At 36.3% G+C, this 14294-nt stretch overlaps 1 protein-coding gene across 7 annotated transcripts in view; it reads left to right on the forward strand.

Moving 5' to 3' along the window:
- Nol4 (nucleolar protein 4) overlaps positions 1-4163 on the forward strand; it is a 308705-nt gene extending 304542 nt beyond the window's left edge. For all 7 annotated transcript variants that reach the window (XM_040273954.2, XM_005325593.4, XM_005325595.4 and 4 more), the window contains one exon: positions 2199-4163. In XM_040273954.2, coding sequence (XP_040129888.1) covers positions 2199-2392 — 194 coding nt within the window. In that variant the 3' untranslated portion in view covers positions 2393-4163. The remainder of the gene's footprint in view (positions 1-2198) is intronic.
- Positions 4164-14294: the final 10131 nt, after the last annotated feature.

Consider the following 14294-nt stretch of genomic DNA (forward strand, 5'->3'; position numbering starts at 1 on the left):
AGCATTAACTCAGGCAGGAATGTAATCTAGTGACAATCAAGGAAGACTGGTTGAGTAGTTACTAGTTAAATTATTTGTCCATTTGTGAATATTTTTATTTTATTTTTTGCTTCTTTCTGCAGCCCGTAGAATTGAAGATTTGAATAATAGATATTTAGTAGAAATGATTCTTTATAGATTGGATTTAAACACTCAATTGTGACCCTGCAGATGCAAAAGAAATCAAGATAATGAACTCGATTTTCTTCCAGAGAACATAGATATTTCTCAGCAGTGTAGAATTTGCCTATGCTAACACACATTTGGAAGCAAGTCAAAGATATGTCTTGGTTTGAAAGTTCAGAATTTTGAAACAAAAGTGAGAAATAACCTCTAAACTACTTTGTTAGAATAAAATGAGTCCCTCTCATCTCAGAAAGAACTGGAGCTATGGCCTCAGACTTTTCTCAGTTTTATTTCAATATGTCAATCCACAAATTGGCATATTAGCAAACTGCACAAAATGTTACACCTTCTAATGAAATAATGATTATCAGAAACCTAACATCAGTCATCTGCAGAGCTGAAAGGAAAATTCTTGCAATTTCCTTTCATAAAGATCTATACTAGTACAGGGATTCTTGAAAGTGAAGAATAAAATAAAATTTAAAGTGGGTTCATCCAGAGACCAGAACCCCTTGGATGTCATGATACTTTTTTTTTTCTCCGATCTACTCAGAACTTTTCAAATAACTAGACACTATCAATGATTTGCTTGGACACAGGCTTGGTAATTCTCTCTTAAAATTGTGACATCTCCCCACCTCTGAGCTTGTCATGTCGATACCATGATTTAGTGAATAGCAGAACAAATGGAAGCTAACTCCAGCTAGAGAAATCAAAGCTTCAAAAGGCCACTAAGTTTCCTTCAGAGGTCAGAGTTCTTGTGTGCTAGGGTTGTCTCTGTCTAATTAAATTCCAAGTGAATCTATTTCCTTCTCATGGGACATCTGCCTCTTTCAGGGTAGAAGATAGGAGGAGGTTGATTCTTGACCTGCTTCTATCATGCCTCAAGAAGAACAGGAGACAATAGGGGATATCCTTGTTTAAGTAAATAAAAAACAAAAACATTATCTGCAAAGTTACAAAGTTATATTATGAAAAATGTGTTAAAACATTTTCAAGTTGTAGATTCATTACAGATTAGGAGCATGTCTCTTGTTATGTGCCTAGTAATATTTTCTTCAAGGATTTTAAATTTGACCCTTACTGCAAACTTGATAATTATAGCAAATGCTTAATGAATTGTAAGAACTATAAAAGTGAACCTTCCTATATATAACCTAATCTTAATAACCCCCAAATAGTTGAAATAGCTTCTCAACACCAGTATCTGAATGAAAGACTGTTAAATAGCTCTATTATATTTTTTTCAGTTAAAATTTACAAAATGTGGTCTAAAATCAGAGCTACCAGCTTGGGTTCAATGACATAAGGGGAAAATGTGTTTGTGCAAACATAGGAGCCACTTTAACAATGCATAAAGCAGTATTCCAAATGTCTTGTTTCTCTGTAGTATTGTTGACATTCACCATTTACTTCCTGTACCTCAAAAGCAAATCTCAATATAATATGTTCATATTTCTTAATAATTCTGGTGCAAAAGAATATCAGCCTGAAGTAAAGAAATATCCATCTCTCTTTTGCCATATAAAAATTTGACCAACTCTAAACACATCACCCAAGCCCCTCAGTCTTCCGTTCCCTTCTTTCTGAGTGTGTTACTCAAGTCATTAGCATTACGGTGTAAGAGTTTTTAGAATTCTGGATTAGTAGAATTTAAGATAGCTAGTGAATGCAGCAAATAAAAAAAGTGTGTAATTCTCATCATTCTCTGCTAGTAGAGAGAAGCTTTTGCAACATAGGGAAGGTAGACTTAAAATTGAATTTTCCAGAGAGCACGTGTTCAATGTGCTTCTCTCTCTGTAACAAGAGGTGATTACCAGAGGCCACACAAGGCACCTAAATCCTCAGCCACTCATATAGTATTATACTGATCTTTAGTCTTTCTGAGAGTAGTTGTATTTGATTAAAGATAGCACTAGATTCTCATGAAAGGATGCATGAATTAATTTGACAGTAATTTACTGAGTGTTCACATCGACGGTACTAGAACAAATACGGTTTGGGTCTAATTTTGTGCATATTTTTTTTCCTAGGACCCACCGATCTCAGCATGAAGAGGCAGCTGGCAACTAGCTCGGGCTCCTCCAGCAGCTCCAGCTCCAGACCTCAGTTGAGTCCAACAGAAATCAATGCCGTGAGACAGCTTGTCGCAGGATATCGAGAATCAGCTGCATTTTTATTGCGTTCTGCAGATGAACTGGAAAATCTCATTTTACAACAGAACTGAGTCAAATGATGACCATATTCACTGAGTTCTAAATTTGCAGTTTCCACTAATGACATTTTGATTTCCCAGCAGAGATACTTCTGGTCTTACTGCACAATCTTTTAAGAGAAATACTTCCATTATGCCACATTGTCTTTGATCCGTAAAGTGATGTGTTAAGGTGCTTCAAAGGAACTTTGGCCTCTGAAGCACTTGAGATACTTAAATTTGTTCAGCCTATTGCTTTTTGTTTTAATGTGTCAGCATAAGTATCATGGGCAAAAAAAAAAAAAGAAAAAAAAAGGCTGCATATTCTTAATTCAAGGATAACTCAGAAGAAACTTGTGGTATAAAAATAAATAGTTCAAGATCCAACTGAAATATTAGTGGAATTTGCTACTGACTCATTGGACTGAAAGCAGAAGTATCTGGCAAAAAAAAAAAAAAGCCAAATTTCTTGTTGCTACAGGATATAACAACAATGAAAAGGATCTTGTATTTTAAAAGAAAAAAATATGTAATTTTTATAAAAAGAAAACTTGTTTTTCATTCAAAAATTGTCATTTTTACTTTGGTAACTTTTTCATAGGTCCTAAAAGAAAACTGTTTTGAAAAATTACTGTAAGTACCTTTTCCATATCCCTTTGCCTTCTCCTCTTTCCAAATTCTTTCTACAAAAATAACACTTGATGCTGGAAAACCCCTTGCCTACGTTCTTTAAATCGTCACATCAGGAACTACTTCTATGAGAAGCCTGCATTTCTGCACTTATGCCGATTTAAAAAAAAAAAAAAAAAAAAACCGCTCCAGATTGCAGCTTTGCCATACCAGTTTTCATCACGGGATTTTTTTAATATTAAAAAAGACGTGCTGAAAAAAAAAATCACACCTTGGTTTCCTTAGAGCTGCTCACTCCTGATTGCCGCTGCTGTCTTACAAGCACCCCTCTAGCAGCAATTGGATGTAGATGACTGAATGTTGAGGTTGCAAGTGACAATCTGAAAATTTGCACTCGTGTGTAGGTTTTCTTTTCATTTTTCTCTATCAGAAATAGTTTCCAAAAAAGACTGTTATGTCTGCTGATATGATTTGTATACTTTACAGTTTTAGCTAAAATAAAGAACTCTCAGCAGATGCAGCTGCCAATTACAATGAACTGTTCCCTCCAGTACCTTGCCCTTCTTTCTTCTTTTCTAGCATTGGAGACACATGAGTGGTGTTTTCTTTGTGCACTTGAAGCAAGCCTATTTTAAAACTATTTAGAGAGAAATACTTTAGTTTATGCTTCTTGTATGATTTTTTTTCTGTTGTTTCGCTTCGGTTGGATTACAAATTCTTTGTGCATTCCTGAATTTGCCTTATTTCATGTAAATTTCGTGTCATTCGGTTTTTGACAATGAGTTGAAGGCATCAGTGATATTTCTTACCTACTTGTTACATATGGTTTCTCAAGTAATGACTGTGATTGTGACCAAGTAATGTGCACCTTTTCTTGTAACTGTGGACATTGCTATGCTTTTTTTCTTCTAGTGTTTCTAGAATTACTGTTCCTTACAGTTACGTAAACAAACAAAAAAAAAAAAAAAAAAAAGAAAACTTTTGTGATACTGTTGGTGAATATAATGTGAAAATCTTATTGAAATATGAGTATTTTGGAAATACATAGATGCACAACATCTTTTAAGGTGTGAATTTAGAGTTTGCTTATTTAAATGAAAATTTTAAAATTGAGGGCTGGTATAATTTTCTCTGTTTTGTTTGGTTTAATAAACAGATTTCTGTGTTAAAACGATGATTGTGAAACCTTACAAACTTTCTAAAAGACCACAAGGCTTAATTTCTGGCAGTTTGCTTTTAACACCTGAAATGATATTGACAAAATCGGACACTCCAAATTATTTCCCACAGATATCCAAAGGTTAATATTCAATCCATAAAGAGTTTATTCTGAGAAAAGGGTAAAAGGAATCAGCATCCAGGGGTACTTCATTTGATAATTCAAACCTATTTTTAGAATATATTCATTGTCTTTTATTTCTCATTTATTCGGGAGTAACCTGGTTCTTCTAATCCTTCCTGATTTAGGGGAAAGCATGTTCTATTCTTACAAATGGCTATTTATATTTGGAGTTTTGTTGTAATAATACTTGAAGGCCTTGACATGATTTCCAGTTCACAAATTAACATTCAGGCTTGGGTTTTAGTAGACACATCAAAAATTCTTAATAACAATCATGAAGTAAATGGAGAAGAGCCGCAAGGTGCTCTTATTTTTTGTATCATTTTAATCTTCTATTATAACTTTCTCATCTACTCACCAGGACTGAATTCCTCAATGTCTTCTGCTATTGGTAATCCAAAAGATTTAAGTGCACTGAAAAAATGCCACCATTTTCTGGGGAAAGCACAGAGGTCAAAATGAAGTAACCATTTTGTTTTCCTTTTCTTTATGACTTGTACCTGAGAAAGCAACCTGATCTCATTGGAAACGCTGTAGCGGTGGATTAGAGAGATCACATCTCTTCATAAAGCACATTGGAGATTGCTCTTCTCATTTAAATGAAGCATTGAGAAATTGTCAGCCACCCAGACGTCAAACAGAAGTCTCTGTCCTTTCGGCTAGTTAGTTTTCCATACAAAGCTGGTTTCTTGTAACTGATGGGTTACTTTATCCCATTTCATGAGAAATCATGCCTTCAAATGGCCACAGAGGACACCAAGCATGGGCACAAGACCGGATTAAAAAGCACTCAGGTTTTAATGATGGCCTCCGTTTACAAGGAAATGCATTTTGTTTTCTTTACTGCTCACAATAACTTCAGTAGATTGGTACAGTCGATTCCATTTTTTTTTTAACGGAAAGGAGGAGGAGCTTCCCAACAGAACAAAGATGGTGGGAGGTGAAGCCATCATTTGAACCCAGATACACCTGGAGCCTGGTCCTGCCATGTTGGTTGCTATCATTTGCTGTTTCCCAGGTAATAATCACATTCTGCTTGTGTCTTGGAACCAGGCTTTTATACTAAATCCTATCGGGTTTATATGTGTACATAAATCATAGTTACTTATTAGAATAAAGCATATGTCTAAACGCCAAATTTTACCCTGTTAAGGAGTTTAATGTCCTCTAAGTAATGGACTCTACAGGTATAAAGAACTATGATAAAACGCATCAATAATTGAAAATCATATACATGCAGCATAAAAGATAGATTGTCATTTTAAGAACAATGGGGACCAATAGTGTGAGTTTTGTAAGGAGAGATTAAATGGGAGTATTCAACTGAACCATAAAGAAAAACTCTTGTTATTAATCCTCAGGCCTTGAATGTAATGTCATTCAAAGATTACTCTCCTTTTCACTTTTTTTTTTTTTATTAGTTCTTTTTAGGTATATGTGACAATAGAGTCATTTGATATATTTACACAAAAATGGAGCTCCTCTTTTTAATTTTTTTTAATTTTTTTAGTTTGTTATAATTAGTCATACATGACATTAGACTGCATTTGTGTACACAATTTCTCATTCCTCTCGCTATACATGGTGTAGAGTAACCCCAGTATTGTAATCATACATGTATATAGAGTAATACTCCCCAGAGCCTCACCCCTCCTCTCGCTCCCCTCTGCAAAATCCAGAGTTCCTTCATTATTCCCTATCTCCCCCCCCACACACACTATGGATCAGCATCCATTTATGAAAGAAAACATTTGGACTTTGGTTTTTTGGGGTTTGGCTTATTTCACTTAGCATGATATTCTCTAGTTCCATTCATTTACCTGCATATGTCATAATTTAATTCTTCTTTAAGGCTAAGTAATATTCCATGTGTATATGTACCACATTCTTTATCCATTCATCTGTCGAAAGACATTTAGGTTGGTTCCATAGTTTAGCTATTATGAATTTGAGCTGCAATGAACATTTGTGGCTGCATCACTGTAGTATGCTGATTTTAACTCCTTTGGATATTTACTGAGAAGCAGTATAACCAAGTCACATGGTTGTTCCCTTCCTAGTTTTCTGAAGAATCTCCATACTGCTTTCTAGTGCTCCATTTGTGTACAGTGTGTAAACAAATGCAAATTGGTTGCACCAATTTGCAATCCCACCAGCAATGTATGAGTGTATCCTTTTCCCCACATGCTTGCCAACATTTATTGTTACTGGGTCTCTTGAGAGTTGTCATTCTGACTGGACTAAGATAAAACCCCTCAGTGTATTTCTAATTCGAATTTCTCTAATTGCTAGAGATGTTGAACATTTTGTCATGTATTTGTTGACCATTCATTTTTCTGTTTGTTTAGCTCCTTTGCCCATTTATTAAATGGGTTCTTTCTTTTTTTGTGTGTGTTAAGCTTTCTGGGTTCTTTTGTAAATTCTGGAGATTATATATATATATATATGTATAAAATATAATAATATTATTTAATATAATTAAATAATATATTACTTAACTAATGCCTCTGAATGTCCTACAGGCAGCGGATTTTTCTCCCATTCTGTAGACTCTTTCTTCATGCTCTTTTTTTTCTTTTTTTATTATTAGTTGTTCAAAACATTACAAAGCTCTTGACATATCATATTTCACACTTTGATTCAAGTGGGTTATGAACTCCCATTTTTACTCCGTATACAGATTGCAGAATCACATCGGTTACACATCCACTGTTTTACATATTGCCATACTAGTGTCTGTTGTATTCTGCTGCCCTTCCTATCCTCTACTATCCCCCCTCCCCTCCCCTCCCCTCCCATCTTCTCTCTCTACCCCATCTACTGTAATTCATTTCTCTCTCTTGTTTTTTTCCCCCTTTCCCCTCATTTCCTCTTATATGTAATTTTGTATAACAATGAGGGTCTCCTTCCTTTACCATGCAGTTTCCCTTCTCTCTCTCTTTCCCTCCCCCCTCTTGACCCTGTTTAATGGTGATCTTCTTCTCATGCTCTTCCTCCCTATTCTGTTCTTAGTTGCTCTCCTTATATTAAAGATGACATTTGGCATTTGTTTTTTAGGAATTGGCTAGGTTCACTTAGCATAATCTGCTCTAGTGCCATCCATTTCCATGCAAATTCCATGATTTGTCATTTTTTAGTACAGAGTAATATTCCATTGTGTATAAATGCCACTTTTTTTAATCCATTCATCTATTGAAGGGCATCTAGGTTGGTTTCTCAGTCTAGCTATTGTGAATAGTGCTGCTATGAACATCGATATAGCAATATCCCTATAGTACACTCTTTTAAGGTCTTCAGGGAATAGTCCGAGAAGGGCAATAGCTGGGTCAAATGGTGGTTCCATTCCCAGCTTTCCCAGGAATCTCCATACTGCTTTCCAAATTGGCCGCACCAATTTGCAGTCCCACCAACAATGTACAAGTGTACCCTTTCCCCACATCCTCGCCAGCACTTGTTGTTGTTTGACTTCATCATGGCTGCCAATCTTACTGGAGTGAGATGGTATCTTAGGGTGGTTTTGATTTGCATTTCTCTGACTGCTAGAGATGGTGAGCATTTTTTCATGTACTTGTTGATTGCTTGTATGTCCTCCTCTGAGAAGTGTCTGTTCAGGTCCTTGACCCATTTCTTCATGTTCTTGATTGTTTCTTTTGCTATGAGAAGGCTTTGTAGTTTGATATCACCCCATTTATTTATTTTAGATTTTACTTCTTGCCCTTTAGGAGCCTTGTTGAGGAAGTCCATTCCTAATCTGACATGTTGGAGTGTTGGGGACTACATTTTCTTCTAGTAAGTGCAAGGTTTCTGGGTTTTCTAGATCCACTTTTTGTTGAGTTTTGTGCATGGTGAGAGACGGGGGTTAAATTCTATCCTGCTACAGATGAATTTCCAGTTTCCCCAGCACAATTTTTTGAAGAGGCTATCTTTTCTCCAGTGTATGTTATTGTGGCTTTGTTTAATATGAGACAACCATATTTTATGTGGGTTTGTCACTGTGTCTTCTATTCTATTCCATTGCTCTCCATGTCTATTTTGGTGCCAATACCATGCCGGTTTAGTCATTATAGCTCTCTAGTATAATTTAAGGTATGTATTGTGATGCCTCCTGTTTCACTTTTCTTAGTAGGGATTGCTTTGGCTATTCTGGGCCTCTTATTTTTCCAAATGAATTCCATGACTTATTTTTCTATTTCTATGAAGAAGGTCATTGGAATTCTAATAAGAATTGCATTAAATCTGTATAGTGCTTTGTGAAGTATGACCATTTTGACAATATTGATTCTGCTATACAAGAACATGGGAGGTCTTCCATCTTCTAAGGTCTTCTTCAGTTTCTTTCTTTGGTGTTCTGTAGTTGTCATTGTAGAGATCTTTCACCTCTTTTGTTAGATTGATTCTCAATCATTTTTTTTTTTTGAGGCTATTGTGAATGGGATAGTCTCCCTAATTTCTCTTCCAGCTGATTCATAAAAGTTCATCTTTGTATGTCAAAAGTATTTTCTAATTTCATATGGCCCAGATTTCAAGATATAGTTCACATAAAAAAAAATCCCAAAGTAAAAGTATATTATTTACCTTGGCATATTAACATATTATTTATCTTTTAAAAAGCATGTTTGGGAAGCTAACTTATAGAAGTTTACTATTTTAATTATAGCTCATCCCCTTTTTAAAAAAAAAGTTTTTAAAAGAACATCAAATGCAATTGATGCCATTTCAGCTTTAATGTAGTAAATCATTTTCAACATTTAAAATATTTTCTGATTGCAAAACAATGTGGACAAATCTGATAATGAAAGAAGTGGGGGAAAAAAAGACCCATCATCCATAACTAACACATTTTATAGCATATCTTTAGATACATAATTTATTTGCTAAAATGCGAATAAATGTTTTTCCATTGTATTTCATTATACATGTGTCACATCATCTGCTCTTCTGACTAGCATAAATATTTCCCACATAATCGGGTATTGTTGAATTATCTTTCATGATGCTATAGTCTTACGTTATATGAATGTATCTATGTTAGTTTTCTATTGCTGTTTAACCAATATCCACAAACAATACACATTTACCAAAGTCCTATACATTGGACATTTCCCTGGACTGCAATCAAGGTAAGTAGGACCTCATTCCTCTCTGGAGTCCTGGAGGGGAGAATCTATTTCCTCACTTACCAAAACTTCTAGAGACCCTCTGCATACCTCGACTGATGGCCTCCCTCCATCTTCAAAACCAGGAACAGATCATGTTTAAGCATCTCTGAAACTTTGACCTCTTCTTCTTTTTCCAAACTATTGAAAAATTCCTGTGAATACAATGAGTCCACCTGGATAATACAGTGTAATAATTTCTTTGTTATTAAGGTCATCTAATTAGCAACCTTCACTCCATCTACAAATTTATTCCTGAATTTGACACGTAACAATATCTTCACAGGTTCTGATAATTAGGACATGGACATCTCTGAGGAACCATTATTCTACCTCTTCAGGGCCTTAATTTTATTTCCTTTTTTTTTTTCCTTTTAAATACCTCTCCATGCCCAGTTGTATTTGTTCATTCACTTGCAGGAAAGATCCTAAGTCAGCAGCACAAACATTTTAGAAATCATCGTCTGCTGCTCCATCTGTTCTTTCTCTTTTGTATAGAAGGTATCGTCTTTGGGAAAGTATTTTAATGGCATTTTTCTGAAATATCTCATTAAAATTAAATGTAATAAACAAAGAGGGTAAAAGTGTAGCTACATCTTTCAAGGGAGATAAAATAGAAATACCTCTGGGCCCTTTCTTCTACTAGATTTCTTAGAAGCTGTTTCCATCTAGGAAAATCCCTGAGATATGTCTGAGAGGGTTCCAACTCATTAGGCCAGAGGGGGTGCAGGAGGATCCAAAGCTTAATTAAATTCTGTAAGCAATCCAACCTCATTCACAAAACTTCTAATGACAAGTTCCAATGACATTTCATTTATTCTGAACAATTAAAACATATATTTAAAATTAGATGGGATGAGATGATATGTCTTTTAGAAGGGAAGGGTTTGGCAATAACAAATCTATTAAATTTAGAATAATCATTTGAGTTGAAAAAGTAAAGCTTTGTGTCTTCATTGTCTTTGCTATTTTTATTTCCATATTAAAAGTTATATTTACTAGCTTTTTTTTCTTCCTTTCCAAGGCCCTCAACTGAAAGAAGAGAAGATCAAAGACGATTGTCAGACTATGTAATGCTGAGAGAGAAAAAAAATAAATAATAAAACCAGAATGTAGAGATCAAATGCTAATAACTAAACCTGTAAGGATGATACTATTTTATTTCCCATGAAAGTTTTGATTTCTCATTCTTTGTTTATCAGGGAGTGGGTTAGACCAGGCTGCCCACAGAAATATCTTCTACCTATTGGAGGCACTCCATGGCAGTACTAGGGACAGTATTAGTGGCCAGAGATTCCACAGTACTTTTTCTTATCTCCTCTGCTGGTGGAGGATTCCTAGGTCTGCCATGAACCAAACTCTGTGGACTAAGAAATCTCTTAACTTTTACTTTAGTTTTAATTCATTTAAACCACTGCATATTCTACACCTTCTCTACATGGTGCCCTAAACTCTTGACACAGAAAAATTATTCCTCCTGGGTCAGGCTATCTACATCTAGTGCCAGGAGGAACCAAAGTATGGATGATATGAATACAAAAGGATTAAGTATACTCATGCAGCATGTAGCGAGAGACACCTGGCAGAGATTTCAGAGAAGGGCACACACAGCCCTGTCATGGAAGTTGAGGGATGAGATGGGGAGAGATGTCTACAAAAAGTAGAGCTGTGGGGAATACCTGGCAACTCCGTTGAGTGTGATTTGAGCAGGTAGGAGAAGAGAGGAAGATGGGAAGGCTGTTTCAATGACAAGAAGCATACAGAGGACATATGGAAGAACAAGGTGTGCATAGGAACTCAGGCAGTCTGGTGTTGCTCAAAAATAGAGCTTAAGAAGGAATGGAACGAGTTTAAGAAATTCCTGGAGAAAAATTGAGGTGTCAGGTGCAACATGGCCTAACAAACCATGCTAAGAGCTTGGCTTGTCCTGTGGAGCACTGACGGATTTTAACGGGTGGAGTGGAAAAAGTAGTTTGGCTGTTCTCTTGACTGCATGATGCATCTGACCAGAAACTTCTGAGGTAAGATGAGGTTAATGTTGGATCTTGGGACCTCCTTTCCATCACCCAAAGTAAAATCCCCCACAGTAGAATAATCAAGGGGTGAGTGGATTATGGTACAAACAGCATACTGACAAGAAAGGAAGAGGCCTATGACCCTTGAAGTGCACAGCACAAAAAGTTCAGAAAATGCCAAGAATTAACACGACTTCTTCCTCCAAGAAAAGACAGAGTAGAAATAAATGTTTTTTTTTAAAAAGGACCAACTACAAACTGTAGCTACAAAGAAGGGAGAATGAAGGATGGGTGAGCTGCTTGGAAAAACATACACACCACCTTTCAAGAATTCAGGGCTCTCCCTGCCATCGCAAGGGATCTGTGTGAGAAGAAGCACTGTCAGGACTTGCTATTTTCTCTGTTCTCTGTCAGAAAATTAAATGCTGAAGAGTAAAGACAGAAAGACAGAGTTGAGGCAAATTTTCTACAAGATTAAACAGGAAATTCAACCAGGACTCCTCTTCCTATCTTATCCTCTTTCTCTTTTCTTCTTAAAGTGATGTACCTCCCACCCATGGTGAATGGCATGGTAACCTAGATGCATGCATTCTGCTTCTTATTTTTTTTTATTTTTATTCATGTGCATTAATTGTATGTATTAATGGGATTCAGGGTGGTATTTTCATACATGCATACAGTGTGCCCTGATCCAATCCAATCCCCCTATATCCACTGTCTACCCCTGTGCGCACATGCACACACACACACACACACACACACACACACACACACGCTCACAAACACACTTTTCAATCACTGTTAATCATTATTAACTATCAGGTTACCCTTTATTAGCTTTCACACAAGAGAGGAAGCATGTAGTACTTGTCTTTCTGTGTCTGGCTTATTTCAGTTGACAATATCTTCTATTTGGCTGCAAAAAAAAAAAATCCAGGATTTCATGTTTTTTGGCTGCTTAATACTACATTGTATATAGTCACCATTCCTTATACACCTGTTGATGAGCTCCTAGGCTGATTCCAGATCTTAACTATGGTGAATAGTGCCACAATAAACATGAGTATGAAGGTGTCTCTTTGGTATGCTGATTTCGTTTGGATATATACTCAGAAGTGGGATAGCTAGATTGGGTGGCAGATCTGTTTCTATTTCTTTAAAGAACTTCCATACTGTTCTCCATAATAATTATGCTAATTTACATTCCCACTAATAATTCTTTTTTTTTTCTCTACCTCCTCACCAGCATTAGCATTTTTGTTTGCTTGCTTGTTGGTTTTTATTTTGCATAGTGGTCATTCTAACTGGGGTGAGATGGTATCTCAGTGTAATTTTGATTTGCATTTCCCTGATAGTTGATGATGAGAGAGTTTTGTCACAGTGTTGTTAGCCATTCACATTTCTTCTTAATTTCCCTTCTGTGAGGGTTATAGGCCAAGAAAGCTACTGAGGGAAAAGGGTAGGATATTATGGGAAATAGTCACATTGAATCTGTCAAAAACAAAGTTTCTAAGGATCCTCCTAGAGATCGGGGTATATAGGAATCTGAAGATGAATTGCCTGTCTCCAGATACAGATCATAGATAGTCTGCCTAAATATAGTGATTTCTGAAACTGAACTAGCCATGAGCTGACAGGATTAGAGATGTGCCCTCATCTCCATGGCCAGCAATACCTCCCAGGCCCCTTCTCTGTGTCTTCAGGCAAAATACAAGGAGACTGTACTGAAAAATAGCCAACTCTCACCTGCTGGGCTAAAGAGAGGAGGTGAAGTTCCAGATAGGTGAAGAGATTTCATGGAGAGTTTAATCATACCATATTAAGTCAAATAATAAGTTAAAAACTCAAATAGGAATAAAATTTATAAAAACAGCACAATGCAACTAAGAGCAAAGACTGAAGAAATGGAAGAAAGGAAAGCAGAGAAGAACAGTTCATAAAGGAAAAAAAAATTTGGAAATAGAGTATCTCCCACTAAAACTTTTTTTTTTCTCCAGTAAGTACCTTGTTTGTTCAAATGAATCATGAGATCAGGAAAATAAGTTTTCACCTCATTTGCTGACCTGGTATTATAACAATCTCACTTTATGGAAAATCTGTTATAAGGAGTCTTTATTTAAAGTAGCTTTTAAAACCAGAAAACTCTACCTGCTGCCCACCTCTTCTGTCCTCTATAGAAACACAGAAGTGATGTCTTTATATGCTATGTGAGGTCTGGAAAATGTGGGGCCCTTCCGAGGACTAGAAAAAGGAATGTCAGAATTTCTGTAGCCAACCCGGCTGGGAGAGGAACTTGTTAGGCAATGAAACTGCAATTTCATGACATGTTATACATGTTTGGGTTTAGTTTTCTTTGTGTATTGGTGAAATGATGGTTCCATGGGAGCTGTGTGTTTTCTCCGAAAGATGTGCCTTTGTGATATGTGATGTCACACGTGCTCTATGCATCCCATTCAGAGAGCAGAGTAGTTCAGGACCTGCGACCAGCAGAAATTTGCCTCATGCCTAAGGCAGTTACTCCCCTTCTGTGCATTAGTATGCAGCTTGCCTACAGGTATTTCCAGCACCAAAGGTCAGATGCAGATCCTTTCATAATATCTTAGAATCAAATAGGAAGCTGGACTTCTGACGGGTGCCTTTGTCATGTTTTATAAGGTTTGTTTCTCACAGTAAACCCACCACCCCTCATGAAGGACCTAATTGGTGTGTCCTTGTTCCCAAAGTTCAGGCTGAGAATCTCTTCTCCCAGGGAAACTGTATTGGGTTTGCTTTTGTTGATCCCTGAGGCCAAG

This window comes from Ictidomys tridecemlineatus, chromosome 13, assembly GCF_052094955.1.
Source record: "Ictidomys tridecemlineatus isolate mIctTri1 chromosome 13, mIctTri1.hap1, whole genome shotgun sequence".
Taxonomy (NCBI): domain Eukaryota; kingdom Metazoa; phylum Chordata; class Mammalia; order Rodentia; family Sciuridae; genus Ictidomys; species Ictidomys tridecemlineatus.